The sequence below is a fragment of the Eretmochelys imbricata genome, chromosome 10 (genome assembly GCF_965152235.1).
Source record: "Eretmochelys imbricata isolate rEreImb1 chromosome 10, rEreImb1.hap1, whole genome shotgun sequence".
In the NCBI taxonomy this organism is placed as follows: domain Eukaryota; kingdom Metazoa; phylum Chordata; order Testudines; family Cheloniidae; genus Eretmochelys; species Eretmochelys imbricata.
The window spans coordinates 47,281,538-47,308,165 of NC_135581.1; the positions used below are offsets into that span (position 1 = coordinate 47,281,538).

The 26,628-nt window shown below is 44.4% G+C and overlaps 1 protein-coding gene, 1 long non-coding RNA gene and 1 pseudogene across 2 annotated transcripts; 2 read left to right on the forward strand and 1 right to left on the reverse strand.

Moving 5' to 3' along the window:
* Nucleotides 1-1,271: 1,271 nt before the first annotated feature.
* Nucleotides 1,272-14,573, reverse strand: COX5A (cytochrome c oxidase subunit 5A). Its single transcript, XM_077828102.1, has 5 exons — nucleotides 14,369-14,573; nucleotides 7,080-7,196; nucleotides 5,163-5,284; nucleotides 3,444-3,566; nucleotides 1,272-1,434 (listed from the first exon to the last, which is right to left on the reverse strand). Exons 1-4 carry the CDS (start codon nucleotides 14,460-14,462, stop codon nucleotides 3,453-3,455), a joined length of 447 nt encoding a protein of 148 aa, XP_077684228.1. The 5' UTR covers nucleotides 14,463-14,573; the 3' UTR covers nucleotides 1,272-1,434; nucleotides 3,444-3,452.
* Nucleotides 14,574-21,664: 7,091 nt separating this feature from the next.
* On the forward strand, nucleotides 21,665-25,568 carry LOC144271487 (uncharacterized). Its single transcript, XR_013347353.1, has 3 exons — nucleotides 21,665-22,928; nucleotides 25,072-25,195; nucleotides 25,370-25,568. It is a non-coding gene; the product is annotated as an uncharacterized LOC144271487 (long non-coding RNA).
* On the forward strand, nucleotides 23,144-23,532 carry LOC144271372 (histone H2A type 2-C-like; annotated as a pseudogene).
* Nucleotides 25,569-26,628: the final 1,060 nt, after the last annotated feature.

Genomic DNA, 26,628 nt, shown 5'->3' on the forward strand with positions numbered 1-26,628 from the left:
CTTTTTCAGTTTTGCTATAGATTTACAGAGAATACAGAGGAAGTAGCTACTCAGCTGTAACAACTGCTCTTCTCTCCTACACTTCTGAAGTCAGCGTTATCTCAGCACTGTTTGAAAAGAAAAACTGTTTGAACTGGCGTGGTTCATTCCAAGAACCCAACAATAAATATAAGGTGTGGTATTAAATATTCTTGCTGTTTAGCTTCCCTTATCAGTTTGTTTTTGCTGCCCAATTCTAATCTGGCTAGGATTGCCTGTGAGCAGCTGCTGGCTACAGTTACTCTCTCCTTCATGTGGACAGGGCTAACATCCCTGTGCAGTGGCAAAGAGAGTATGATTGAGGTATTGATCATATTATACAGAGGCAGATGTCGCAATCTCCCCAGTGAACAGTTCTAGAATGTTTGCACACTCCTTTTTCATATTAGACACCTTTTGGTGTTTGGACTGTACTCCAAGTCAGATTCATGATGCACATGTCATTGCCTCAGGCCCTCTGAAAGATTCCACGCCTGGCAGAGCAGCAGGTGAGGTCATCAGGGAACAGTTTTATATTGATTGTTTTTTGGGAGGTGGGGAGGAGAGGGAAATAAAGATCCCTAAAGAGAGGAAAAACAGATAAGTGGCACTATCTGTATTGCCATATCACCGCAAAGTCCTGGTCAGGATCGGGACCTCTACTTTGTAGAATACCTAGCAAATGCAAAGATGGGATTCCTGCCCTGAAGAGCTTACAATTAGCATTTTATGTTAAAAAATAAAGCTCAGCAGGTTAAAACGGATGTCCTTAAAAACATTTAATGCCATGTATGTCCTCTATGGGAGAAAAGAAGCCCTGATTTACTGAAGTTCAAGCATTAGTGTGTAAGCATAAGTCACATACAACAGACTTGGGTCAGCCAGTGGTCAAGCAAGCACACAACTGATTGCTTAAATTACATTCTGGGGTACAGCGAAACCAAGCAAAAGCCTCCCATGCCTCATTGCATTAATCTACATTGCTAGGTAGTTCAAAGAAGCCAACTGACACAGTACTTTTATCCTTAGAATTCTAGTAAACTTCACATGGTGTGAATATAACATCCCATCTAGGAACTCTGCAGCTGGCCTTGGAAACCAGCATTGTTGCTGGATGAATTCAGAGTGGGTTATACAGTTAATAGCAAGTTGGCTCTATCCAAAGTGTATTTTTGCTACTTACTTTGCTCTTGGGAAATTTCATTTTTTGTTTTTTCTCTTCAATATTACCACAGAGGTAACAAGGACCAAGCTCAGTTCAAACCCATTTCTCCTTTATTAGGTCCAACTTCACATTACATACACTGGGACTCAATAAAGAAGGAAGTTATTTCAAATAAGGTAATATTTAACATTTGTGTCTCCAGGCGACTGTGTACAATCAGGGAGCATTAATAAAATGCACGTGCAGCCCATCTGGAAGAGAACAGATAAGGGATTAGTTTAAAAAAATTACTTTAAGCAAGCCAATACTTCCACACCATTTTAGGTGGTCTCAGGTAGTTTCAGACCATATGGTGTTCTTCCTATCACTCAATCAACACATTGCCAGGTTTAACAGTCAAATTCTTCAGAAGAGCAGTACCAGCACCAGTGACCCAGTATTACTACTCCACCCAGGGCATTAAAAAAAAAAAAAGTTAGAAACTCAGTTTTTACCCCTTTAAACAAGCCAATTTGTTGAAGTTGTTAAAATGGGTGAAAATGCAAAGTCTGAGCTGCTTTAAGGTTACATATATCTAATCTTAAGAACTCTTCTGTATAACCCACTATTTTCCGAGAGTGAAGTCCATTTCTAATAAACAAATTGACATGCATTAGTTGCATCATCACTGAAAGTCCTGTTATGCTTCACTCTGGTCTACATAATAATCAACATTTACATTCAGTGCCTGCAGCTTACTTGCTATTGTGTTAGATACCCACTGGCCAGCTGAGGGCCTTTTGGTATAAGCTGTCAGCCAGTGATGCAGCAACATAAGCATTAGCTAATGTTAGACAATGGTCAACTTACTACTTTAAAACAGGATTTAGATTCCCATTCATGTCATATTTGAATTTGAGGAAGATACCAGCTTTGAAGTTTAACCCTAAAAACAGATCCATCATCTTTACAGCACTGAAAATACCTTCCCCTGCCCTACCTCCCACCAAGGATTTCAAGCCTGAATAAGTAGGACTTGATCCTGCACTTGAAACTACTAAAGCCAACAGGAGTTTTGCCCACAGAGCACCTAACCCTAGCTACACTATGAAACTGACCTGTTGACTATGTTGTAAGCAAGGGGTCCCCTGTGCCAGTGCTGTGCTTTTTAAACAGCTGAAAAATAGCACTGTCCCCTTCAGCACTGTGTGGAGCCAGATCACACTTTGTGAAAGGTGCAGAAGATTTATCCCTTCTACATTAGCAGCTTCACTATTGTGGATAGATGTTGCCAGCAATGCGACCACTTCCCAACATAGGGAACCACTAGTGTCCTGTTCTATCTTCTGTTTAAAAGGGTTGGATAAACTGAGACATTAAAGTAAAGATTAGCATAGTTTCATATGGGATGATCCTTCCATATGGAAGGAAAGAGCTTCTTGCAAAGACTGCTGGGATAGCAAAAGTCAGATATACTTCTGAGCAAGTATGGTAACAGCTTATAATCAAGGTAACAGACTCAAAGCTGCAACACTGAAAATAAATGAGGATTCTTTAAAGACTAGTAATTGTGACAATCAAGCAAACATCTAGAACACTGAATATTGCCTCTTCCCCTGACCCCCCTCAAGCAGCAGAAACACATTGTTAGTTTTTAGTAGTACTACAGCTAGGTGATCAAAACTGTCAACACGTGAAAATGTTTCTCTCCATATATCTTCTGTCTTCTTGCTGTATTTGGACAAATGCATTTGATAGGCCCTCTTACTTTCATTAGAGGCACCATCTAAAGTTTTCCATTTAGGAATGGAGTCTAGGCTCCTTGGCTTTAAAAAGACATCTGCCTCAATTTTAACCTTCTTTCATTTTTAGGATGCATTAGAGACCCTGGGGCAAATATTTCAGTAACTGAATGTTGCAATGATTTCTGTTCCAAAAGCCTCTCTCCACTTACTAAACCATGCTCAGATTAGTCTGCAACACCAGTCTCTCACCCACAGCCCCTTTGGTTTCTTTTCACAGAACACATTACAATTAGGAATTGGACTCGAGACACCCTCATTCTGTATATATAACTAAAAAGAGAACTTTGAACTCTTCACTGAGCATAGCCTTACTGTAGACACTACTGAATTGTTTCACATTGCCAGGTAATGCAAGTCCCAAAAGTCTTACCCATGAAACATGCATTCCACCTCCCTTCTCTTTAGGAGTTCCTTATATCCAAGGAAGACTACTATATACCCTTAAAAGGAGTTTTAGGCTGCGTAGTCCCCCTTACCAATTATGTTTATGCTTTGTCTAGGCCCAGTTCCTCTGGAGTGGAGATTCCCAATTCATTCAAAGTTGGTCTAAGTTCCTGGATAACATAAGGATAGATTTCCTTGTGAGGGCCTGCCTTGTCCTAATCAGAAGAGGAGAAAAATTAATTCAAAAGCAAAGAGATGGCCAAAAAAAAAAAATCAATGTTGCACTGTACGCCAGACTATGTCGGTGTCTGAGAATCATGTACTCACAACAGGATCTACAGTTTGATCCACTTATTGCTAATGATAAAATAGTTTGTCCCCAATTAGATGGAAAGGTAACATTGTACCACTGCTTAAGAACAGTAAATCAGCTGAGCCTTCCACAGAATATCTACACTGAAATCTGCTAACCACAGCCTGTACTTATCTGGCTGGAGTATAGTACGAAGAGGTAGTAGCTAAATTCATTCATTTACTGTAGAGTTTTTTGAGTGTTCATAATGTGGACTTCTTCCAACCCAACCACAGTTATGTGGACTACCCTCCCCCATTCACTATCATGCAGGCTACCTCATTGCCTAACAAACCACAGCAGTTGCTTACATGAAAAATAAATGGGTGGGCTGGGATTTTGAACAGCACAGAACTTCCACTAACTTCAATGGAAGCAGAGTTAGGCCAAAGCTGAGTGCTTCAGCAAACCCCCTCCCAGTCTATCTGTAATGAAATATTCAAACTGAAAACAAGGAAAAACAGCACTAGGTGAACAGCTGGCTCTCCACACACCTCTACATGCTCTACAGACCGGTTTGAGGGATGCCTGTTGATTGTTTTGGCAAAAAAGAGTAAGAGATATACTAATATCTAAACAAGTCCAAAGAAAGGGTCAGTTTATAAAACATAAAATTTTAGTTTCATGTCTGTTCAGGGGTTAACGAGAAGTCACCTCCACAAAAGTCTTTCAAACAGGGTTTTAGGGGAGAAGTAGTTTGGGAGGGGGGTTATAAACCAATCTGATTCCTTACATTTCCCCAAAGGAAATATTTTAAAGAATCATCTCAGTGGCCGGTCATCCTGGCATAGAGGGAAGAGGAGGAGAGCAAAAAAGACATGGCACAGAGAAAAGAGAGACGATAAGTTTAGCATGTGGTCATCTTTGTTAAATTCCCTGAAAAAATGCTACAGTTGCACAGAGCTGTTTGACTTTCACAGCCGTGCTCTTTATATTCATGTGTATGTCTCGGATGATTTGGTGATAGGCAAGGTCTCAATTTGGTCTCCCTTACAAGATATGTCCAGCATAAACACTTCTGAAAGTCAGGCCCCATTAGCACACAATTCTCCTACAAGTTTGCCTGGTGAAGAAGCGGGGACATGTTCCTTTTATCATACTTTCCAGTGTGGGTTGCAAAGGCTCACCTCTTTATTCTGTTCTCCTCTAAAGAGGAGGGTCAAGAGGGGGGAAGGAAGAAGTACAGCAGTATCCAGTGCATTTACACTTGTGATCCTGTACAGGAGGGATTTTCTGTTGGTACTTAAACAGCAACAATTTAAAACTGATTTTGACCATGCGACCTTAGTCAAATTACTAGTTCCAGTACCATCAGAAAACTGGGGGTTTCCCCTGCTTAAGTGGGTGAAAATGCAACATGAGAAGCTAGGAGACTCATCTCCATTTTAAAACCCTTTCAGCAGCATCAAGGCACAAGCAGCAGCATTTCCAGCATACCCCAAGTCACCACTATACTGACCTTTACAACTTCTAGGATGCGGACCGCAGTAGCAAAGTCATTTAACCGTCTGCATGCTCTCAAAGCAGCATCGATGATTTTTGGTTCTGGCACCAGATCGTAGCCCACCAGAGTGTTCATGCCTGTCAGAATGAGAAGATAAGAAAGACAGCCTGAGAAACCCTCATTATCTAAGTGGTAAAAGGAGGGTTAGAACCTGTTGTGAGAGAGTTTTTCAAAGTTCAGCCCGGGGGGGGGGGTGTGTGTGTGTGTCTCCTTGCCATTGTAGTTTGATGCTAGTCATGTGATCTCATTATCTACAAAAGCTTTAACAGAAAAGATAGGTTTCATTAAGCCACTGAGCCCCAGTTTCATCCATGCTCCTAAAAAGTCAGACTACATACCTTGACATGCCATTCTGCTGTCAGTTACAGAACCATCACATTTAACCAAGCACACTCATACAAATGCATTGAAGGAAAAAAAATTTTGTCCATGTCTCTGTTCCACTTCTTTCCTTTTTAAACTTCTAAACAAAGAGCGCGATTCCTTATCTTTCGCTCTTGCATTCAACTCTCTGCAGGTTTAGAAGCACAAGTTTATGAGCCTTAGTTTTAGGTTCCACAACAGTTGAAATTATAAAAAAAACTTCAGGGCTCAGACCAAAGGCTCAGGTCAACTAGAAGAGCTATTATACAGGTTTCCAGTAAGTAATGGCCACTCAAGCTATATAGTCAACCTCCAAAGGTTATTCCATTTGTGTAGTTACTCACATTCGTTAAGCAACAGCTGAACTCAATTACTTTTCCCAAAAAATCAATTTTTACTCAAGTGACTTAATTATCAGCTACTGAAAAAAAAAAATCTCAAATTTAATCAGATTCTTTAAAATCCCAGTGTAAGACTGTAGTTAATGTGTTGAAATCTAATCAGATATTTCACTTGGGCTACACAGTAATCCTCCTCCCTCATCTCAAGAGTTTGCCATGAAGATACAAGAAAGTAAAGCCTTTCTGCACTAGCATAATGTTTATTAGACTCACTTTGTACATGCTATAAGCCTGCCTCTGCACCCTAGCTGCGCCACTGACCAGGAGCTGCTAGAGGTAAGTGTGTGCCACAACCCATTCCTGAACCCCAAGCCCCTCATCCCTGGCCCCAGCCCAGAGCCTGCACCCCCAGCCTAGAGCCCTAACCAGCTCCTGCACTGGGAGCTGCCAGAGGTAAGTCCATGCCCCAACCCCTTCCTGCATCCCAAACCCCCAGCCCAGATCCCCTACCCCCTCATTCCCGGCGCCACCCCATAGCCCTCACCCCCGCACCCCAGCCCTGAGCCCCTCCCACACCCCAAACCCCTCATCCCCAGCCCCACTGGGTCACAGGCATCAATTTTCTTCAACTGGTTAACCAGAAAAAAAGTTTGAAAGCCACTGTACTACATCACTGACCATCTTAAGAGTGCTGATACAAAGCAATCACAATGAAGCAGCAAGTCACACTGATTGCACTTGGACTACACAAGTAACCCCACTCCCTAATCTCAGGTGTCTACCACCTAGAAAAGGCAAGACCCCATCACCTATGCCCTTGGTTAGCACTAAGTAAGTTAAGACGACTACGTTGGAGTTTCCTGGGTTCTTTTAACTCCTTCACAAATGTCTAATATTACAGTAAGTGTAGTAGTTTGTGTCATTCAAGGTAGTTTAGAAAACATACACAGACCGTACAGTTCAGTATTATGGAAGTGAATTTTAGGACAATTTCTGAGCTCCCCCCTACAGCACAGCACATCTGCCCTGCTATAGCATAAGCTTTTACTTTCTGACATAGTAGTAACGTTCAGTGGTCATAATATTTCAAAGCAGTTTAGGTTTCCCCATATTACCATAGCCACAAGTATTTCAATATCAGACATTCCTTCCTGCCCTTTTAACATACCTTTCCTCAGCTCCCAGGCATCAATATCTGGTTTGTTGAAGTACGTCACCCAGCGAGCATCAAATTCTTCATCTGACTCTTGTGTCCCATGAGAGTAGCAACGAGCAGGCAACACAGCTGTGTGACGAAGGAATAGGAAAGGATTGAAGTGAAAACAGAGGAAATTTAATTCAAAAACTTAGGTCCAAGAGACTGCAGCTATGAAGTCATTATGTCTACACAGCAACTAGACACCCACAGCTGGCCCATGCAAGCTGACTTGAGCTCGCAGGGCTGTGTAGACTTCTGGGCTTGGGCTCTAAGACTATGCTGGGTGGGAGGATCCCAGAGCTCGATCTCCAGTCTACACAGCAATGGAACAGCCCCGCAGCCTGAGTCAACTGGCATGGGCCAGCCGTGCGTTTTTCTTCACTGTGTAGACATAACCTTAGTCAGGATGCAGCAAGTACATAATAGATTTGAGTCACTAATTCAGTACATTTAAAGTCCCAGCGATGTGCTCTATGGTAAGATGGTCCAAGTAAAGGCCTTTCAAGCAAGTGTTTGCTCTTCCTTTGAAAGAGCAAATCTAGAAAATGTTTACAAACTGGATTCAAAAATGTAGTTATACCAGCTCTCAAAAAAGCACTAGTTTATGCTTAATAAAAGTGATCACCTTGAAATTGTTAGAATCTGTTGAACAACTCATTTTAAAAAAGGCTTCCAGGTCCCCAAATAGAAAAAGACAGACCACTGCAGTACTTTTGCTCCTTTGCTGCAGAGCAAACCAGTCAAAAATAAAAGTCAGAGTTAAGGAAGCTCTATTTACAGTATCTAGCTGGCAACACTGTCATCATTTATGACGACTTCACAAGGATATTTGCAAGCTAACACTATGTCAATTTTTGCTCCAAATGAAATGGTGGGAGAGGAGAAAGTGAATTCAACTGTTCCTGCCTCCTAAGGGCTTGTCTACATGTGGAAATTGACCAGAATAGCTATTCCACACTAGCTCCCTATGTAGGCACTTACTTCAGAATAAGAGCATCCACCCAGGCAGTTATTGCAGAATAGCTATTGTGCTTCATGTTTACACCGTACTTTATTCTGGAATGATTTCCCCATGTAAGCTCTACAATTGTTAAATAGCTGGTTTTGTAATCTAAGGGGGGGAAATGTTTCCTAGTTTCTAAATCCTATTTCTAACAGTAAGAAACACTGAGATCATAGAACTGTTGGATGACTCAGAGGAAGGAGTAGCACGATACACACAAGTCTGGGTAACCAGGTTCAATAGTGGATGAAAGCTAACTTTCAATTAATGGCTGTTCAGTGGCCTGTGTAAAGTGCCTTTGTGTACAAATATCCAGTCCCCAAAAACACACCTTTGCTGTCTCCAAGGGCATCCTCGAGGCAGAACTACTCTTACCCCGAGAATAGACTAGTGAAGCCTTGCAGGGGAAACCTACATTATCACTACTACAGCTATGCAGTGAGTCGGCACAGAACTTCAGTCTTTGGGGTTGTCATCCAGCACTAAGTTTACATTGAAACTTGAGTATCTGACAGTTTCTTAAAAACATTTATTTAAATGTAATAAAATAAAAGTGGGCTGGATTCTAAGATGAATTCAATTAACATGGTTGTAATCTAGTTTCCTCTCCTAATACTGTTCTTTATCACAAGAGGCTTTCCGAACACTAAGCAAGGGAGAACAAGTAGCCTTTGCCAACAGCAACTAACAGCTATGGGATTAGCTGCTGTGCAAAACCTCAGTTAGATCCATACTCTCAAGAAGAAAAGGAGTACTTGTGGCACCTTAGAGACTAACCAATTTATTTGAGCATAAGCTTTCGTGAGCTACAGCTCACTTCATCTGAATGCATCTGACGAAGTGAGCTGTAGCTCACGAAAGCTTATGCTCAGATAAATTGGTTAGTCTCTAAGGTGCAACAAGTACTCCTTTTCTTTTTGCGAATACAGACTAACACTGCTGCTGCTCTGAATACACTCAAGAGTAAGTGCTTCCCCAGCTGCTCCACCCACAGAAGATAATGACTAAGACCCATCAATTTCACTCTATGATTGGCACTGTTGAAAGAGTAATTGCACTCAGGAGCATAGCACTAATTGCCAACCCTGAAGACAAGAGTCTAGGAGAAAGGGGAAAGAAGTTAAGACTTGTTCCTTTCTAACTTAGATGCAACACATTTTGTTCATATTGACCAAAGTTTTATTAAGATCTCTGGGGAGCGGGCATGTCTTATTCTATGTTTTGTAAAGTGCTATCCGCATTTACAGCACTTCATAATGTTTAATGCGTGTTAAGGACTACTATGCTAGACTTTGGTTTATTCATGCTGACTAGCCTTTTTTTCCCCTAGCTTGAAGTGACACTAGGAAATTTAATTTACCATTAAGCATGAAGCAAACAATTTTCCTAAAAACACATGACTTAAGACAGTGGATCCTAATTACAAAAAAATTGCAAAATACAAAAGAATGTTCTCCTGAACATCATTCTCTCCAATACATATATACGCTGAGTCAGACTAAAGTTATGTTTAACAGAATGACCTGAATGCAACAGATTCTTGCCAGATATTGATTCAGTACATCATCTGAACAAAGCTTTCACAAGGTAGTCAATGCTCCTCAAAATGTAACAGATTATTGCATCATTCAAAATGGAGATTACGAATTACTGATTTAGAAATCAAATAGAGTTCTCTTAAAAAGATAGAACTCTCCACATTATTATAATGCCTTCCTTCTAGGATGGACAATGAACTCCCTCAGGTATACTGCTGCATTGTAGCTAATTGGAAGTCATATGAAACTCATTAAATTTGACTGGAATTACTGACAACCCTTCACCTTCCAGGCATCCAAGTATTCCAGGGATCTGGGAGAAAAGAGAAATGAAGGGTATTCTGAACCACTTTGCAATAATCAGGCCACTGGTTTACCTAGATCAGACCCTCACTTGGCATATTCTTGATTTTTTATGCTTTAAATGTAGTATACCTCTATAATGATGGCTACTTATGTTAAAAGGATGCTGTCAACTTAATCATATTTCAAACAATGTTCCTTATATGTGGGCGTACTAAATTTAAGATTAAAAGTGTAAATTTTAAAAAAACAATTTGCTTTTCCTCTCCCCTCCCCCAAAATCTCAAGTTGGAAAATGGAAGTATTGGAGAGTTTTCTCAGGCATCAACCCAAGACTGTGGAATGAGCTCTCAGAGGAACTAAGGACCATCATACTGGGTCAGACCAAAGGTCCATCTAGCCCGGTATCCTGTCTTCCGACAGTGGCCAATGCCAGGTGCCCCAGAGGGAATGAACAGAACATGAAATTATCAAGTGATCCATGCCCTGTTGCCCATTCCCAGCTTCTGGCAAACAGAGTCTAGGGACACCATCATAATCTTCACCACCTTCCACTATAAGCAAAAGGCGCATTTCTTTGACTTTGCTTTTTCTGACATATATAGCAACATATGTATTATAAAAAATTCCAGCATACAACAGTCTACAGTCTATGGCATAAAACAGCCATATTGCTTAATGCATTACTGGAAGTTGCTCTAGTATTACAACCTATATAGAAGTCAGTTAAGTCATTGTCACTTTCAGATTCTTACTGCCTGTGTTTTGAGTTGCAATTACTGAAGATTAAAGGAAGTTTTTTTAAGAAGTGCCATAAAAATATGTCCATTGGTTTTAGTTTTTAAAACTGCACGTTTACAAAATATATGTTACGGGCCAACTAAGTTAGTAACATCCTTTTAGAAATAGATACCTGCGCACTTAAATATTAAGAGCCAGGAGCTAGAACTCAAAGCTTCCAGGATATATTCCTAACTCTACTGCTGACTTGCTTCAAGACCTTGGGCAAGTTACAGCTTCCAAACACCTTGTCTAGTCATAGGTAAAAGTGCATAATACTTACCACCTGCCTTTTATAGGAGATATTCCAAAATGTTGACAGACATTTATAAAATATTTAGATCAAGCTGGAATGTGATATACATACTAAAATAATACTGTGATGAAGATGTGTCAACATACCCACATTTAGAAGGAGACAGCCTCAAATTCACTGTTACCCCTATTATCCAACATACTCCATCTCTATTTGGTGGTCAAACCAGACTTGCACTCAGCTGCCTCCAGAGGATGACAGGGACACAACAAAAGCAAAAGTAAAATAGATTGGTAGAAAAAAGACAAGGTCAGAAGAGTGCTGGGGGAAGGGGAGAGGAAGTGGAGGTATTTTTGTTTTTTTTTTAAAAAAAGACCATTTAAAGCGATTTTAAAAAAGTTAAGTTTGAGTAAAGACATGCCCAGAGACAGAAGACAGGCAAAGAAGGAGGCTGTCCCTGCTAAGACAGAGGCAAAATCCAAGGCTCTGAAGGCTAAAAAGGCAGTCTTGAAAGGAATCCACAGTCACAAGAAGAAAATCAGGACATCTCCCACCTTCAGGAGGCCCAAAACTGTATGATTACGGAGACAGCCCAAATATCCAAGACAGGACATTGTACACCATACTCAAGTGTGCTAGCTAGGTATTTCACAAAAAACAAGAGACAGGTCTCTGTGCCAGAGAACTTACAATCTAGCAATGCACTTGACAAAATTATACAGGAATGAAGCACGCACCAGGAAGTGGGAGGAAGAAAATACAAGTTTACAGATATTCTTATACAGTTACTCAGTTTAGACAAATGCATCTTGGGGGCATAATTTTTTTAAAAGCATGAAACATTTTTGTGGAGGTGATTCTGCAAAAGTGGGTCTTAGGAGTGATTTGAATGAGGTAAGGATGGAGAATTGGAAACATGAAAAGACATTTCAAGCATATAGGGTAGCAGAGAGGGCAGCACACAGACTTTTGTGAAAGGGTGTAAGAAGGTTAGCACTGATGGAATACCAAAGACGAGGAACCAGAATAGGTGTAGGAGAAGGGAGACGAGGGGCTTGTTTGTACTCAAGATGTTACAGTGGCACAGCTGCGTCTCAGCAATGCTTGCATAGACACTACCTACCCCAATGGGAGGGATTCTCCTGTCTGCATAGGTAATCCACCTCCTCAAGAGGCAGCAGCTAGATAGATGGAAGAATTATGTCATTCTTTTTGTGGATACAGACTAACACGGCTGCTACTCTGAAACCTGTCATTGACCTAGTGCTTTCTACACAGTGACTTAGGTTGTTTTAACCAAATCACTTGGAGGGGTGTGGATTTTTCACACCCCTGACCTACATAGTTATGCCAACCTAATTTTCTAGTGCAGACCAGGCCTAGGTCAGAGATTTAAACATAGGTGTTTGAAAGCAATCAGAGAAAGCTTAACCTTGATGAGCAGAGTGCACATCAAGATACAAAATTGAAGACCAGGAAGAAAAGGAGGAAGATACAGCAACAAATTTTACATAAGTATTCTTTTCAAACTTATGATTTAAGGGTAGCCTGGCTGTTTATATTCTGAAGTGTTCAAGTGGTTTCCTAGAAACAGGGATGCAGCAATATCAACGTCCTCAGTCCACTTTCATTTTCTTTTTGAAAAAGCAAAGATAAATCAGGAGTCATTCCTGGGATAGATTGTAAGTTTACTGTAGACACAGATTTGAATTTGCAAGTGGTACATTTTTGCAACCAATAGCCCTAGTCATTTCAGACAAGAGCACAATATGCTCTTTAGCAGATCTCACAGTATCCTGTACAGCATGGCTCTCAACCTTTCCAGATTGCTGTACCCCTTTCAGGAGTCTGATTTGTCCTGTATACCCCCAAGTTTCGCCTGACTTAAACAATTTACTTACAAAATCAGACATAAAAATAAAGTGCCACAGCATACTATTACTGAAAAATTGCTTACTTTCTCATTCTTCCCATATTATAAATCAATTGAAATATAAAAATTATACTTTACATTTCAGTGTATAGTATATACAGCCATATAAACAAGTCACTGTATGAAATTTTAGTTTGGAACTACTTTGCTAGTGCATTTTACGTAGCCTGTTGTAAGACTAGGCAAATATCTAGACGTGTTGATGTACCCCCTGCAAGATCTCTGTGTACCCCTGGTTGAGAACCACTGCTGTACAGACATGTCACTGGGCTACTAATCTGAGGATTAGTAAACCTTAACACTTGTTCTTGTACTCAAGATTTGTTTTCCCTTTGGTTGCAAGGCATGTGAGATTAACCAAAATATATATTTTTCATAAAACTGGGAGAACAAACTAGGCTGGTTTACACAAATCAAGATTTGCATGCCACAGACAGGTTAGCTTTGTTATAGAAAGGCCCATACAGTGGCTGCAAGTGGTGCCAACTATCTTCAAATCAAAGTCACTGCAGAAATGCTAGACGGGGAGTGGACAGAGACAAGCATGAAAGAAGAAAAGGCGTACTTGTGCTACCTTAGAGACTAACAGATTGAGTTTATGCTCAAACAAATTTGCTAGTCTCTAAGGCGCCACAAGTACTCCTGTTCTTTTTGCGGATACAGACTAACACGGCTGCTACTCTGAAGCATGAAAGAGGAAGCGAAACTGGCAATAGAGACAGAGGTAGCGGCATTGCGAAATAGGCCGGCTGGGCTGGACCCCCTTTGCTGCCCCTCCCGAAAGAGAGACCCGTTCCCCATCGGGATGATTGGGGAGCCAGAATCAGCCCCACACTACCTCCTCTCCCTTACAGGGAGGCCAGCACAGGTGCCCGTGCAGGCTTCACCTCCCTCTCCCCTTCAGCCAGCTCAATGTCACCTTCCCGTGGCGGCCACGGATGCAGCCATCCCCAGCGCTCCTTGGCGGGCGCGGCTCCCGCTCCGGCACGCGGGGGACCCCGGCACAGGCACCGGAGGCTCGACCTTTAAGCGATAACCTTGACAGGGCAGGGCGGTGTCCTAGCCCGGGCCCCCCTCCCCACTCATGCCACGGGGCGGCGCGGGGGCCGAGCCGCGGGGGGGACCGGGCTGCCACAGGCGCTGGGGAGGGCCCGAGCGGCGCGCACTAGGCCACAGGTGCAGCCAGTCCTCGAGTGACACCGCAGGTCACTACAAGGACACGGCGCCGCCGGGCCGCCGCCGCCCCCCAGTCCCGGGGCCCGCCGCTGGGCGCTCCCGGAACTGGGCGCCCCCGCGCTCCCCCGCGGCCCGGGACCGCGGAGCTGAGGGGGCCGGGGCAGGACCGGGCAGGGGGCACCCGTGCGGCCGGGCTCCAGCGGCCTGGGGCCAGCGCCGAGAGGAGAAGAGGGAAGAAGGCGCCGCTCGCTCGCGCGCTCATTCACTCACCGGCGGCGGCGCCGGGCGGCTGTCGGGCCCCCCGGGCCAGGCCACGGAGGCCGGCAGCGGTGCAGCGGCGAAGGAGCAGGGCGGCTCCCAACATAGCGGAGCGGGCTGGGGAGCGGGACGGGACAACCGGGGCGCGAGGCTTCCTCTCGCCGGCCGCACTCAGAGGCCACCACCACGCGCCTGGACCGAGGGCAAGGGGCGGGGCAGCGGCTACGGCGTCGCCGGGCGGACAAACCGCCCCCGCCACGTGACGGCGGGGAGCCGCAAGGGGGCGGGGCCCTGCAGAGCGGAGGGGAGGAGGGGCGCGGGCGGCCATTTTGAGGGGAGGCCGGCGGGGAGCGATCGCTGCGGATCGCAGAGGGCCGGGGGGGGTGAGTAGGACAGGCTCCCGCCCTCCCCTTGTCCCCCCGTCCTGCCTCAGAGCGGGGGCAGATCGGAACAGGAGGGGGGCTTGAAGTTGCTCCCCCAGGACAGGCGGGGGGCGCTGCTCCCCCAAGCCAAGAAAAGGGGGGACTGGGCTTCTCCCTTGGGGTGCGTCCTCCCTAGGAGAAAGCGTGTTCCTGGCACGTGGGGGCTAGCAGGTGGTATCTAACGCCACAGAGGTATTTAGGCTCCTAACTCCCAATGAGTTCAGTGGGAGGTGGGTGTGATGGGTTGGACCCCCCCTTTCCCGGGGGTGCCGCGGGATGTACTGGGATTTAACTGAACCTGCCTGCTCTACTAGCCTAGGCTCCCCCTCCCTGTCTTGCTGAATTAGGCTCTCCGGCCTTTGGCAGCGCACACACACACATACAGGTAGGGCCGCACAGCTGTAGAAATACAGAGTCTGCAAACAGCTCTCTGTGAGAGGACTCGGCTAGGAAATCACCCAGCACTCAAGTGCAGCGCCCTTCTGGAGAGTGCACCCAAAATAATATCTTGTGCTGTATAGAAAGATCTGCACAGCACAAGCTCATAAAAATTTGCCCTCTCCCTCAATGTGTATAGAGAGATGCACAACTTCTTGCTCCCCCCCCGTTATAAATTGCACAAACTGTGTTTAATAATAAACACAAACAAGTTTATTAACTATAAAAGGTTGATTTTAAGGGATAGCAAACAGAACAAAGCAGATTACCAAGCAAATAAAAGAAAACACATAGCTTAAGATCTTAAAGAGACTGGTTTCAAGAAGTAATTTCCTCACCCTAAATGTTGCTTTAGGCAAGTTCTAAAGTTTCTGTAGCTTAGAGTTTTATTTCTCTTTACAGAGTAGACTCCTGGGGGGAGGACTTTGGGGGGAGGGATAGCTCAATGGTTTGAGCATTGGCCTGCTAAACCCAGGGTTGTGAGTTCAATCCTTGAGGGGGCCATTTAGGGAACTGGGGCAAAAATTGGGGATTGGTCCTGCTTTGAGCAGGGGGTTGGACTAGATGACCTCCTGAGGTCTCCTCCAACCCTGATATTGTATGATTCCTGTCTTAGGCCTTGTCTACGCTGCCACTTTACAGTGCTGCAACTTTCTCTCTGTGAAAAACACCCACCCTGAGTGCTGTCAGTTTCAACGCTGTAAAGTGGCAGTGTACATAGTGCACCCGCGGTGGGAGCCGTGTTCCCAGCACTGGGAGCTACTCCCCTCATGGAGGTGTTTTATTACAGCACGTTGGTGCCATGACTGCACATCCACAGCACTTTGACAGTGCTAGTGAAGCTTTGGCTACACTTACAGATGTACAGCGCTGTGAGTTAAACCCGCCTTCCTACAGCTGAGTAGGGAAAGTGCTGCAGTCTGTCCACACTGACAGCTGCCAGCGCACTGTCGTGGCAGCATTTGCAGCTGCATTGGGAGCAGTGCATTATGGGCAGCTATCCCAGCATTCAAGTGGCTGCAACGTGCTTTTCAAATGGGGGGGAGAGAGGGGGTTTTTGGGGTGCTGAGTGTGTCAGCATGCTGTCTTGTAAGTACAGACCCCCCTCTGCCTCTCTCTCACTTACTGAAAGCAAATGGCAGCTGTTTCTTTTTTTTCTCATAGACAAGATAAGCAGCTGCTTGCCAAAACGGACCCCAACCCCCAACCCCCCTCTTCAAGCAAAGATTAGCTGTGGGCACTCCAAACGGAGCCCCCCTGCTTGCCTCTCATTCATTCAAAGCAAACAGTAGCTGTGTTTGCTTTTTTGATAAGCAGCTCCCCCTATGGAGCTTTGAAACATACTTCCCCATCCAGAGTTCACAACAAAACAAGAGAGGATGCTTCAGTTAAAAGGATTATGGGGAGTTTCTGGAGGTCAATCAGGGCGTAATAACGGTTACTCCCCGTTTACACTGGAGATGGAGCCTCTCAGCCAATGCTCAACAGCAGTTAATCCTCTCAGGGAGGTGGAGTACCAGGAGCACTCCAGCCAGGGAGTCAGAGTGCTCTGGGAGGCTTTATTGCGGTATAACGTGCAAGTGTAGCCAAAGCCACTCACAACAGTCTGGACTCAGCCCTTGCCTCTCCCACAGTTCAGTTCCTTTGTCCCTTCAGGTATTGTCAGCAGTCTTTCTTCTTGGGCAGGAAGACAATGGAGGAAAGTCCTGTTTGCCTTCCCGCCCCAGCCTTAAATAAAATTTACATAAGGCAGGGATCTTTTGTTCGCCAGTCTTGACTTCCCCTTCCTTTTAGTGGAAAATTACTAGAAGTCCAAGATAGTGTTTAGTACCAGGTGACAGGACCATCTGACCTAGTAGTAAAAAGAAAAGGAGGACTTGTGGCACCTTAGAGACTAGCAAATTTATTTGAGCATAAGCTTTCGTGAGCTACAGCTCACTTCATCGGATGCATGCAGTGGAAAATACAGTGGGGAGATTTATATACACAGAGAACATGAAACAATGGGTGTTACCATACACACTGTAAGGAGAGTGATCAGGTAAGGTGAAGCTATTACCAGCAAGGGGCAGGGGAGGGAGAGGGGGAGGGAGGGAACCTTTTGTAGTGATAATCAAGGTGGGCCATTTCCAGCAGTTGACAAGAACTGAGGAATAGTGGGTGGGGGCGGGTATGGAATAAACATGTAATGTTACTTTGTGTAATGACCCATCCACTCTCAGTCTTTATTCAAGCCTTAGTTAATTGTATCCAGTTTGCAAATTAATTCCAATTCAGCAGTCTCTCCTTGGAGTCTGTTTTTGAAGGCTTTTTGTTGAAGAATTGCCACTTTTAGTGGCATATGCTTAACTTTGGTCTGTAATCGAATTACCAAAGAGATTGAAGTGTTCTTCAACTAGTTTTTCAAAAACTGGTTACAGTGTGTATGGTAACACCCATTGTTTCATGTTCTCTGTGTATATAAATCTCCCCACTGTTTTTTCCACTGAATGCATCCGATGAAGTGAGCTGTAGCTCACGAAAGCTTATGCTCAAATAAATTGGTTAGTCTCAGGTGCCACAAATCCTCCTTTTCTTTTTGCAGATACAGATTAACAGGGCTGCTACTCTGAAACCTGTCCTAGTAGTGTCACAGCTAAATCCCAGGACACCTCTCAGGAAGGAGAGAGATTAGTATCCTGGAAATCTTATTGTTTCTTCCTAATGACCCATCAAAGCTGATGACCTGTTGTCTGGTGGGTGTCTCCCAAATATATACACAATTGTAATTGTTACATAGTCAATATTCCTAACTTTAGATAGAGAAATGATACATGTATACAGGTTGGATAATAACATTCAGTAAATTATAACCTTTCCAATGATATCTTACATGAGCCATCTGGCATAAAATACATCATAATTATGCCAAGTCCTCCACCTCAAACCACTGATAACTGAAGACTCTGATTCTGTAAAGATTTATGCATATGCTTAACTTTAAGGTTGTGAGATCTTGGTGGGACTGCTCATGTGCTTTGTATATGTGTACGTCTTTGTAGGCAGGGCCTAAACAGACATCCTTCAGAAAGCAAAATGAGAAAAGAAATAATGAGATTGACTAGGGAGGTTAAGTGCACATCTTCCTAATTTCATGATTTTTATATGGTTTTTTTTGGTAATAATATCAAACTATTCAGGTTTGCATACTGCACCCATCATCCTGGTGTCTGATTCCCTTGCAGAGATGCTGTACTACATACTTGCTGGAGGAATAAAGAGGATTTGGTTCCCACGTTTGTATGAATAGTATTAATTTTGAAACTGTTTCTTCAGAAAATAGATTGGGTGAAAATAGGGTTAAAATGGAAGTAGAATTGTAACCTCAAATATAGCAAAAGTGCTAACATACACGAGGAGACAGGATGGCCGAAGGAATTGCTAAACAGAGATGATGCTTTTCACCTATAGGTCACCATTTTGAAGGCACCTTGCATGTTGTGACAGAAAAGATTACCACTTGGTTTATATCTTTCAGGGAAACCACTTGACAGCTTTACTTCACTTTCTAGCAAGCAGGTGTCCAAGCCACAAGAACAAAATTACTGTGAACAATAATTGGCCTCTGTCAGCAGTCTCTGCAGAGCTCAAAGGTTCAGCAGTGATTGAAAATGAGCTATCCTCACCCCCAGTATGGCCCTTCTAGGTTAGAGTTAAAGCATGTTGGTGGGGAAAGGTTGCACTGCCACTGTTCTCTAGATAGAGGATTTAAATTTCCAAAGCTATCGGTTTCAGCCCAGATTCTCAAAATGTATGTAGGTGCCTAACTCCCTTCATGAAAAAAGAAAGAAACCACCCAACGGATATCGGCCACTATGGGAGACAGGATATTGGAGTCGGTAGGATCACTGATGTGATTCAGAATAGTTATTCTTATCTTTGTAGGGATAGAGTTAGGCTTTTTAAAAAACAGGTCTTTGGATGGTGTGAGTGTAAGGCTCAGAGTAGCTCCATTAAACTCAACAGAAATACAGTACAACCTCAGAGTTACAAACAGGAGAGTTACAAGCTGACCAGTCAACCACACACCTCATTTGGAACCGGAAGTACACAGTCAGACAGCAGCAGAGACAAAAAGAAGCTAATACAGCACAGCACTGTGTTAAATGTAAACTACTTCAAAACAAAAGGGAAAGTTTAAAAAAAAAGATTTGACACGGTAAAGAAACTGCTTCTGTGCTTGTTTCATTTAAATTAAGATGGTTAAAAGCAGCATTTTTCTTCTGTGTAGTAAATTTCAAAGCTGCATTAAGTCATGTTCCGCTGTAAACTTTTGAAAGAACCACCATAACGTTTCGTTCAAGAGTTACCAACATTTCAGAGTTACGAACAACCTCCATTCCCAAGATGTTCGGAACTCTGAGCTTCTCCTATGTGCTGATTTACGCCACCTGACGATCTGGGCCCTAAGTTTCGGGAGCTGAATCAGGCCCTGTATCTGATTACAAAGCTCCTGAGCCTCTCAGACCCCATCTAAATAAATCATTTGTCAATACACACTTTGAGATGAACTTTTTTAAAAATAACTTTTCCAAGTGAATGGGCTTGTGACATTGGTGTGGTAGTGACTATGGGCCAGATCCAAAGCTGGAGTGGCTGCAAAGGCTCACACTGACTTCAGTGGGTTTTGAATATGGCCCAAGGAGAGGCAGTGTAACCTTAGGAGACAAAGTCGTGTAAATTCTTGAGTTTTCATCCTAACCATGCTATTGAATCACTGTAACTTTGGGCCAGTCTCTGGGTGTCAGTTTCCCCATCTACGATAAATTGATGATAATGCGTACCTCCGGTGACTGGTGTTTATGTGCTTTGGAAATAGAGGGCTCAATACACAGAGCAACGTTCGGTACACCTGAGCGTGGGGCAAGGGAAGAGAGAGCTTCATGACACCTTTCCTTCCCCCCATGGCTCCTGGGACTGACTGAGAGCCAGTCTGGCTCTGGATGAAAGTCGCTGCAGTCTCTAGGCTACTCAAAGTTACACCAGCCTGTAATGAAGCCTCTAGGAGCTGTTGGTTTGGAACTGTCAGAGCACAGCATGCTCTGACCCCCCCGCCCCCTGCATCTAACAAGCCTCCTATGCTGGGGACAGTGTAAAGGGGCTGATGTAGAGCTAGCTCCTTTGGGCATCTATAAGGCTGGTGCAGAGGGACTGTATGGGCCAGGATCTAGTCAAGAAAATGCTACATAAGGAACCGTCCCTGTACACTGCTCTGCATAAGCACAGGGGGTCTGCCCTACATAGAGCAGTTTGCAGGATCAAGGTGCTAACTGTTATTATTAGCAGCAGCTTCAAGTGTTAAGATGAACATAATACACTGAGCCCCTTAAGACGCTGTGCAGTAGGGTGACCAGATAGCAAGTGTGAAAAATCAGGACAGGGGGGCGGATAACAGGTGCATAAGACAAAGCCCCGAATACCGGCACTGTCCCTGTAAAATCAGGACATCTGGTCATCCTATTATGTAGCCAGATGCCTGCAGGCTATTTTTAAATTTTTGTTTTGTTTTGTTTTGGGTTATAGTATTTAAAAACAAACAAACTGTTTCCTAATGCAGAGAATCCTTGGTACACAGCCAATATAGTGAAGTATTTGAAATCCCCAGGCTCTAGTGTTGGAAACATACATATAAACCTGCATATAAAATTAATTAAAAATCATTTAAAACATTAAGCAAGTATTGAGGAGAAATGACTTAGAGGATGTTTTCCTGCTTGCGAGGAGCTTTCCTGATATAAGACAAGATCCTTAATGACAGGTTTTAGAGTAGCAGCCGTGTTAGTCTGTATTCGCAAAAAGAAAAGGAGTACTTGTGGCACCTTAGAGACTAACCAATTTATTTGAGCATAAGCTTTCGTGAGCTACAGCTCACTTCATTGGATGCATAAAAGTGGAAAATGCAGTGAGGATGTTTTTATACCCACAGACCATGAAAAAATAGGTGTTTATCACTTCAAAAGGTTTTCTCCCCCCACCCCACTCTCCTGCTGGTAATAGCTTATCTAAAGTGATCACTCTCCATACAATGTGTATGATAATCAAGGTGGGCCATTTCCAGCACAAATCCAGGGTTTAACAGGAGGGGGGGGGGGGGGGAGAATCATAGAATCATGAGGAAGGGGGTAGGAAAAAACAAGGGGAAATAGGTTACCTTGCATAATGACTTAGCCACTCCCAGTCTCTATTCAAGCCTAAGTTAATTGTATCCAATTTGCAAATTAATTCCAATTCAGCAGTTTCTTGCTGGACTCTGGTTTTGAAGTTTTTCTGTTGTAATATCGCAACTTTCATGTCTGTAATCGCGTGACCAGAGAGATTGAAGTGTTCTCCGACTAGTTTATGAATGTTATAATTCTTGACATCTGATTTGTGTCCATTTATTCTTTTACGTAGAGACAGTCCAGTTTGACCAATGTACATGGCAGAGGGGCATTGCTTGCACGTGATGGCATATATCACATTGGTAGATGTGCCGGTGAACGAGCCTCTGATAATGTGGCTGATGTTATTGTGCCCTGTGATGGTGTCCCCTGAATAGATATGTGGGCACAGTCCTTAATGTCGGCATTCAGCTTCTGTGGCAGTGAACACGGGACAGATGGCCAGACAGATCTTTGAAATCTGGGCTTGGCAATCTGAGAGGTCTTGACACAGCAGGGAGAGTGAGAAAACAAAGGCCCAATTCTGCTATCAGTTAGTTGGACACAAGTCCCACTGATTTCCATATTTGTGCCCATTATTTGGCAGAATTAGGCCCCAAGAGCCTATCCAAAACCAGTGGGGAAATGGGCAGAAGAGTCTCTATGAGATTTGAAGAAAGTAGACAAGATGTATAGGAAGGGCCTGATTTTTATTTAAATTTCCTGAGATTCTGGTTGATCTGGGCCCTGTTTAATTATAGCCTATGCTGCCCTTTCCTCCAAAAACCTCCAAATAATTTGGCATGGCTGAGAATCCCTGTTTGGGAAAGACTTAGGCAGGGCTAGACTTATGAAGGCACAACGATGCTTTAGTGGCATTGCCTCTCCAAGCCACATGACAAAATTAAGTGCCATGGCTAAGATGGCAAGGAATAAGCATAAGCCAAATAGCTTGTGGAGTGCCAGAGAATGTCGTAGTGCTCAACATGAAAGGATTTGGGCCTCCCTCTCCTAGAAAGAATAGCCACTGGGAGCAGGTTCAGAGAGGTGGAACTGATGGCTATTGGGGTCCTCTGTCTGCTGCGGGTGTTCCTAGTGGGAGAGCCCCACAACAAGTTGCTTATACTCACAGGTGATGAGCATAGCCCATAGAAGGGCCAGAGAATTCCCCCACCTCAGCCCCTATTGGCCCATTTGCCGATACGAGGGCACTGCAGTGGGCAGAGGGGTGTAGCAGTTATGGGAGGACACCTTAGCACTTCCCCAGATAGGTGCAACTTCACCTTCTTCCAGAACGTGCTCGTCACTTGCAAGCATTGCCATGCCAGGGCTGGTGCTGGACAGAGGCTGCTACCTTGCATCAACAGCGAGCTGTGCAGGCAAGAGGACTCCGAGGTTGTTAGGCTGAGGTGTGCGCTAGAAGAGAAGTGCAAGTGTCTTTGGGACCATGGGAGCAGCACATGAGGCTGAGAAAAGGAAGCATTCTTCAGTACTGGGAGAAAGCACAAGACACTGTGAGAGCGGCTAGGAAAGGTAATTGATCTGATCCAGGGGGCACAGGGGAGGGGGGAAGGAGCTGATTGAACTGGAGAAGCTTGCAGGCAGAGGGACTGGTATCCCTGTCCTGCTGTAATTCTCACACAGCTTCTACAAATATATAAGACCAAAGGGAGCCTGAGATGCACTGGCAGAGCTGGGGTGAGAAGTGTGCTCAGCAACAAAGCGTAGTTTTTGGCTCATGATTTACAATGTCAGGCCGAGGAAAACAAGGAGGTAAAGCAAGGGCTAAGGCGAAATCTCGCTTCTCGCGGGCTGGGTTGCAGTTCCCGGTGAGTCGAGTGTACCGCTTGCTCCGCAAAGGTAATTATGCTGAGCGGGTGGGGACTAGAGCCCCGGTGTATATGGCCACGGTGCTGGAGTATCTGACCACTGAGATTCTCGAGTTAGCCGGCAAAGCTGCTCGGGACAACAAGAAAACCAGAATCATTCCCTGCCATCTGCAGCTCGCTATCCTAACGACAAGGAGCTCAACAAACTGCTTGGGAAAGTGACGATTGCTCAAGGGAGTGTCCTGCCCAACATCCAGGCCATGCTGCTGCCCAAGAAAACCGAGAGCCATAAGGCCAAGAGCACGTGAAACTGATCAGGAAGAAGCAAAAGTCTTCAGTCCAAAACCACAGATTGGTCCTTGCTCTTACCAGTGCTAATCACTGCATTTTGAAAGCCTGAGCAGCAGCAGGTAGGGGTGGGGTTGTTGATCTGGCAACGATCTCTCCTCTAGCTTCTGACTTGTGATTTCACAGGCCTACACCTCACGTGGGTTTTTTACTTCTTGGTTGCTTTTCATTGTTACACCAATCCACTCCTTTTTTGCACCGTGTTTCCCTTCTTTCCCTCTCTCCCCCTTCACTTCTCCTTGAGTATCTAGACGGAACTTCACACAGCTTGTCTTCCCAAGTGCCCCAACTTTGCCGACAGACTCCACTCGTTCAGTGGAAAAGCATCCGTCATTTCTCTTGTTGGTGTCAGAACAGCACCATCCAGCACAAATTAAACCCATCAATCAGTTCAGCTCCATCTTCCCGGTAGTTCAACAGAGAGTAATGAATAGCAGGGAGGGGTTTTGAGATCCTATAGTTTCTGTCACTTTCTGGGGAAGAAGAATGAGGATTTTGTATCATTATTTGTGGTGGAAAATGGTAGGCAGAGTGGGCAGGTGGGTTATTGTATGGTGATGAACTTAACCCTTATCATTGGAACCAGAACTGCTCAGTCATCTGTGTATCATAGGCCCTGTACTGCTAACACATAAGTGGGTTTCTCCTTTTGATCAAGTAGAAGGGTCTGTAATTTCAGAGCAGGAAGGTCTTGGCACTAATTTTCACTGCTTCTGTATACCTCTGAATGGCTGTGATGTTCAGCATAGCGATAGCCATGAGGTTCCTGTGTGGCCATGAATATGTTCCAGTATACTGATATATCTGAACTCTCTCAAGCATGTTGCTTTGTGAGTGATACAGAAGAAGCTAGGTTGGACCCTGAGGCAGAAACCTTTCACCCAAATTCAAAACACTCAGGTTAGAACTGGAGCTGACATTAATAGCTCATTAAGAATTGTAATCTTTCTTTATTTCTTTAAACACATATAGGGCTGACTCATGTATATTTATGCCCCTTTACACCACTCTGGCAATGGAAAGTGGCCTTAGACTGGATATAAATTATTATTAAGAACCAACACTGTCCTGCTCTGAAATTGCAGATCCCTTTCAATTGAGCGAAAGGAGAATCTCCCTTGGGTGTTAGCAACACAGGGACTATGACACACAGTCGAGCAGTTTTGGTTTCCTCCAATAAAGGTCAGTGATGCGCCTGCACACACATACATACATGCGCGTGCCAGTACTTTAAGTCCCATGACATTGCCAGTGTGATATAAAAGAGAATCAGGCCCTTATATGCCTAATGGTTAAGATCGGGGATTGAGAGTCAAGAACAACAGGGTTCTGTCCCCAGCTCTCCCACAGACTTGCAGTTCATCTTCAGTAAATCACTTGACCTCGTTTTACAGATGGACAAATGGTTGCACAGAGAGGTTGATACCTACCCTCCTATGTCATTTTCAGAGCCTCTTGTAAAGCACTAGTTTAGTGCTTGTGATTATGTCTCCCTCTAGTGGCTGAACCCAGAGACTCCACGACCTGCTACTTGCTACCAGGGAACTTATTTCGCAGAACAGCTTGTGCTTTTATTGCAGAAGTTCCAGGATTCGATCCTCCCTGGCAACCGTGTCTTTTCATGTAAGTGGCCACAATTTATTCCGCTTGCATGCATGGTGCTATGGAAGTGCCAAATATCACTAGTATCATCATCTTTGGATTTAATCTGCTGAACTCCAACAAGACTGGCTCAAGCAGGGGCTGATTTTTTGTCTGAACTGTTTGCCAAGCACTAACTGAAAATCATTCTTCTAGGAGGTCAAGGAGGACAAGCTGGTGGGATGATTTAGCAGCTCAGTTCATGCTGCTGCATGTCGCAGAGCAGATAAAACTTCAGGACTCTTGCTCATGGAGTTGGAACTCTCACTATGGCAAGGTGTGAGTAGCAAGCATCTGCAAAGCAAGGGGCTTGGTGTTACAGAGGGGAATTAGAAAGTAACTACCCTGAAGTCAGTGGAGCTTCAGCAGTGTGAAATTGGTGTGAGAGGAGAGTTAGGCTCCAAGTGTCTCCTGCTAGCTGATCCACGGAATAGCCCTGGTGTCGTCCTTAGAAGTGTCACCCTCCAGTCTGGAGTGGGAGCCCAGAATTGGTGATGGCCGAAGAGAGTTACAATAGAGGGAGAGAAGTGGTGGTGGTTCACTAGAAAGGAACCAGGGGAGAGCCTCTTGAGCCTGCTGAAACCAGGTACAAATACAGAAATAAATCTCCTTCCTATAGCTGAGGTACGTACCATAACTGACAAAAGAACAACCCCAAATGCCTGTCTCTCAGGGACGGGTGGCACTGAGTGCTCTCCTACAAGGAATGCCAAGAGAGGAACTGATGAGGTTAGAATCTCTGCAGAGCTATGAGAATTTGGACCAAACTCAATTGAGGAAGGATTAGAAACTTTACAGTGTAGCCCTGGATGGGTGTTGCTGGGTTCAAGGTCCACTCTGTCTCCTGCAGTGAACGCAGAGTGATAGTTGTCAGAGGATCAAAGCCAAGCCACTCCTGATTTTATGATTGCTGCATAATATGCCCTGGCCAAGATGATACACAGTCAAAGGAAAGCAGGGGCAGAGCCTGGCTTGTGGGATTGGAAATGGACTGAAGAGCCTTTGAACTCTAGGTTACCAAACTGAGGGTGGAAGTCACCAAAAATCTTTCCTAGCTGGCCACTGTCTACATGAAAGGAGGTGGTGGTGTCACTTCTGTTCCTAATGGATGAGTGTCCATATCACAAAAGCCACTATCCCCATTGCAGAGTACATGCACACGTTAGCAGATGTAAGACCATCGGAACTACTATACTGGATCAGACCAATGGACCAGTTAGTGCTGGATAATGCCAGATGCTTCAGAGGAAGGTGTAAACCCTGCAGTACACATCACTATAAACCTCTACAATCGTTCCACCGTGGGGGAAATTGCTTTCCGAGCCCATCTGCTGATGCCCTGAAGCAGGAGGTTTAACTGTTGTCCCAGCTCATATAGCTACAGCTGCTGTTTGCTCTCAGCAGAGACGCTAAAG

Bases quoted from the DNA above. Each gene is read 5' to 3' on its own strand.
- COX5A (XM_077828102.1), bottom strand. From the start codon at position 14,462: ATGTTGGGAGCCGCCCTGCTCCTTCGCCGCTGCACCGCTGCCGGCCTC. The intron at 5,285-7,079 runs GTATGTTAAAAG...TCATTCTGACAG, and splicing joins TGCCTGGGAGCTGAGGAAAG to GCATGAACACTCTGGTGGGC. The intron at 3,567-5,162 runs GTCAGTATAGTG...TCTTCTGATTAG, and splicing joins GCATCCTAGAAGTTGTAAAG to GACAAGGCAGGCCCTCACAA.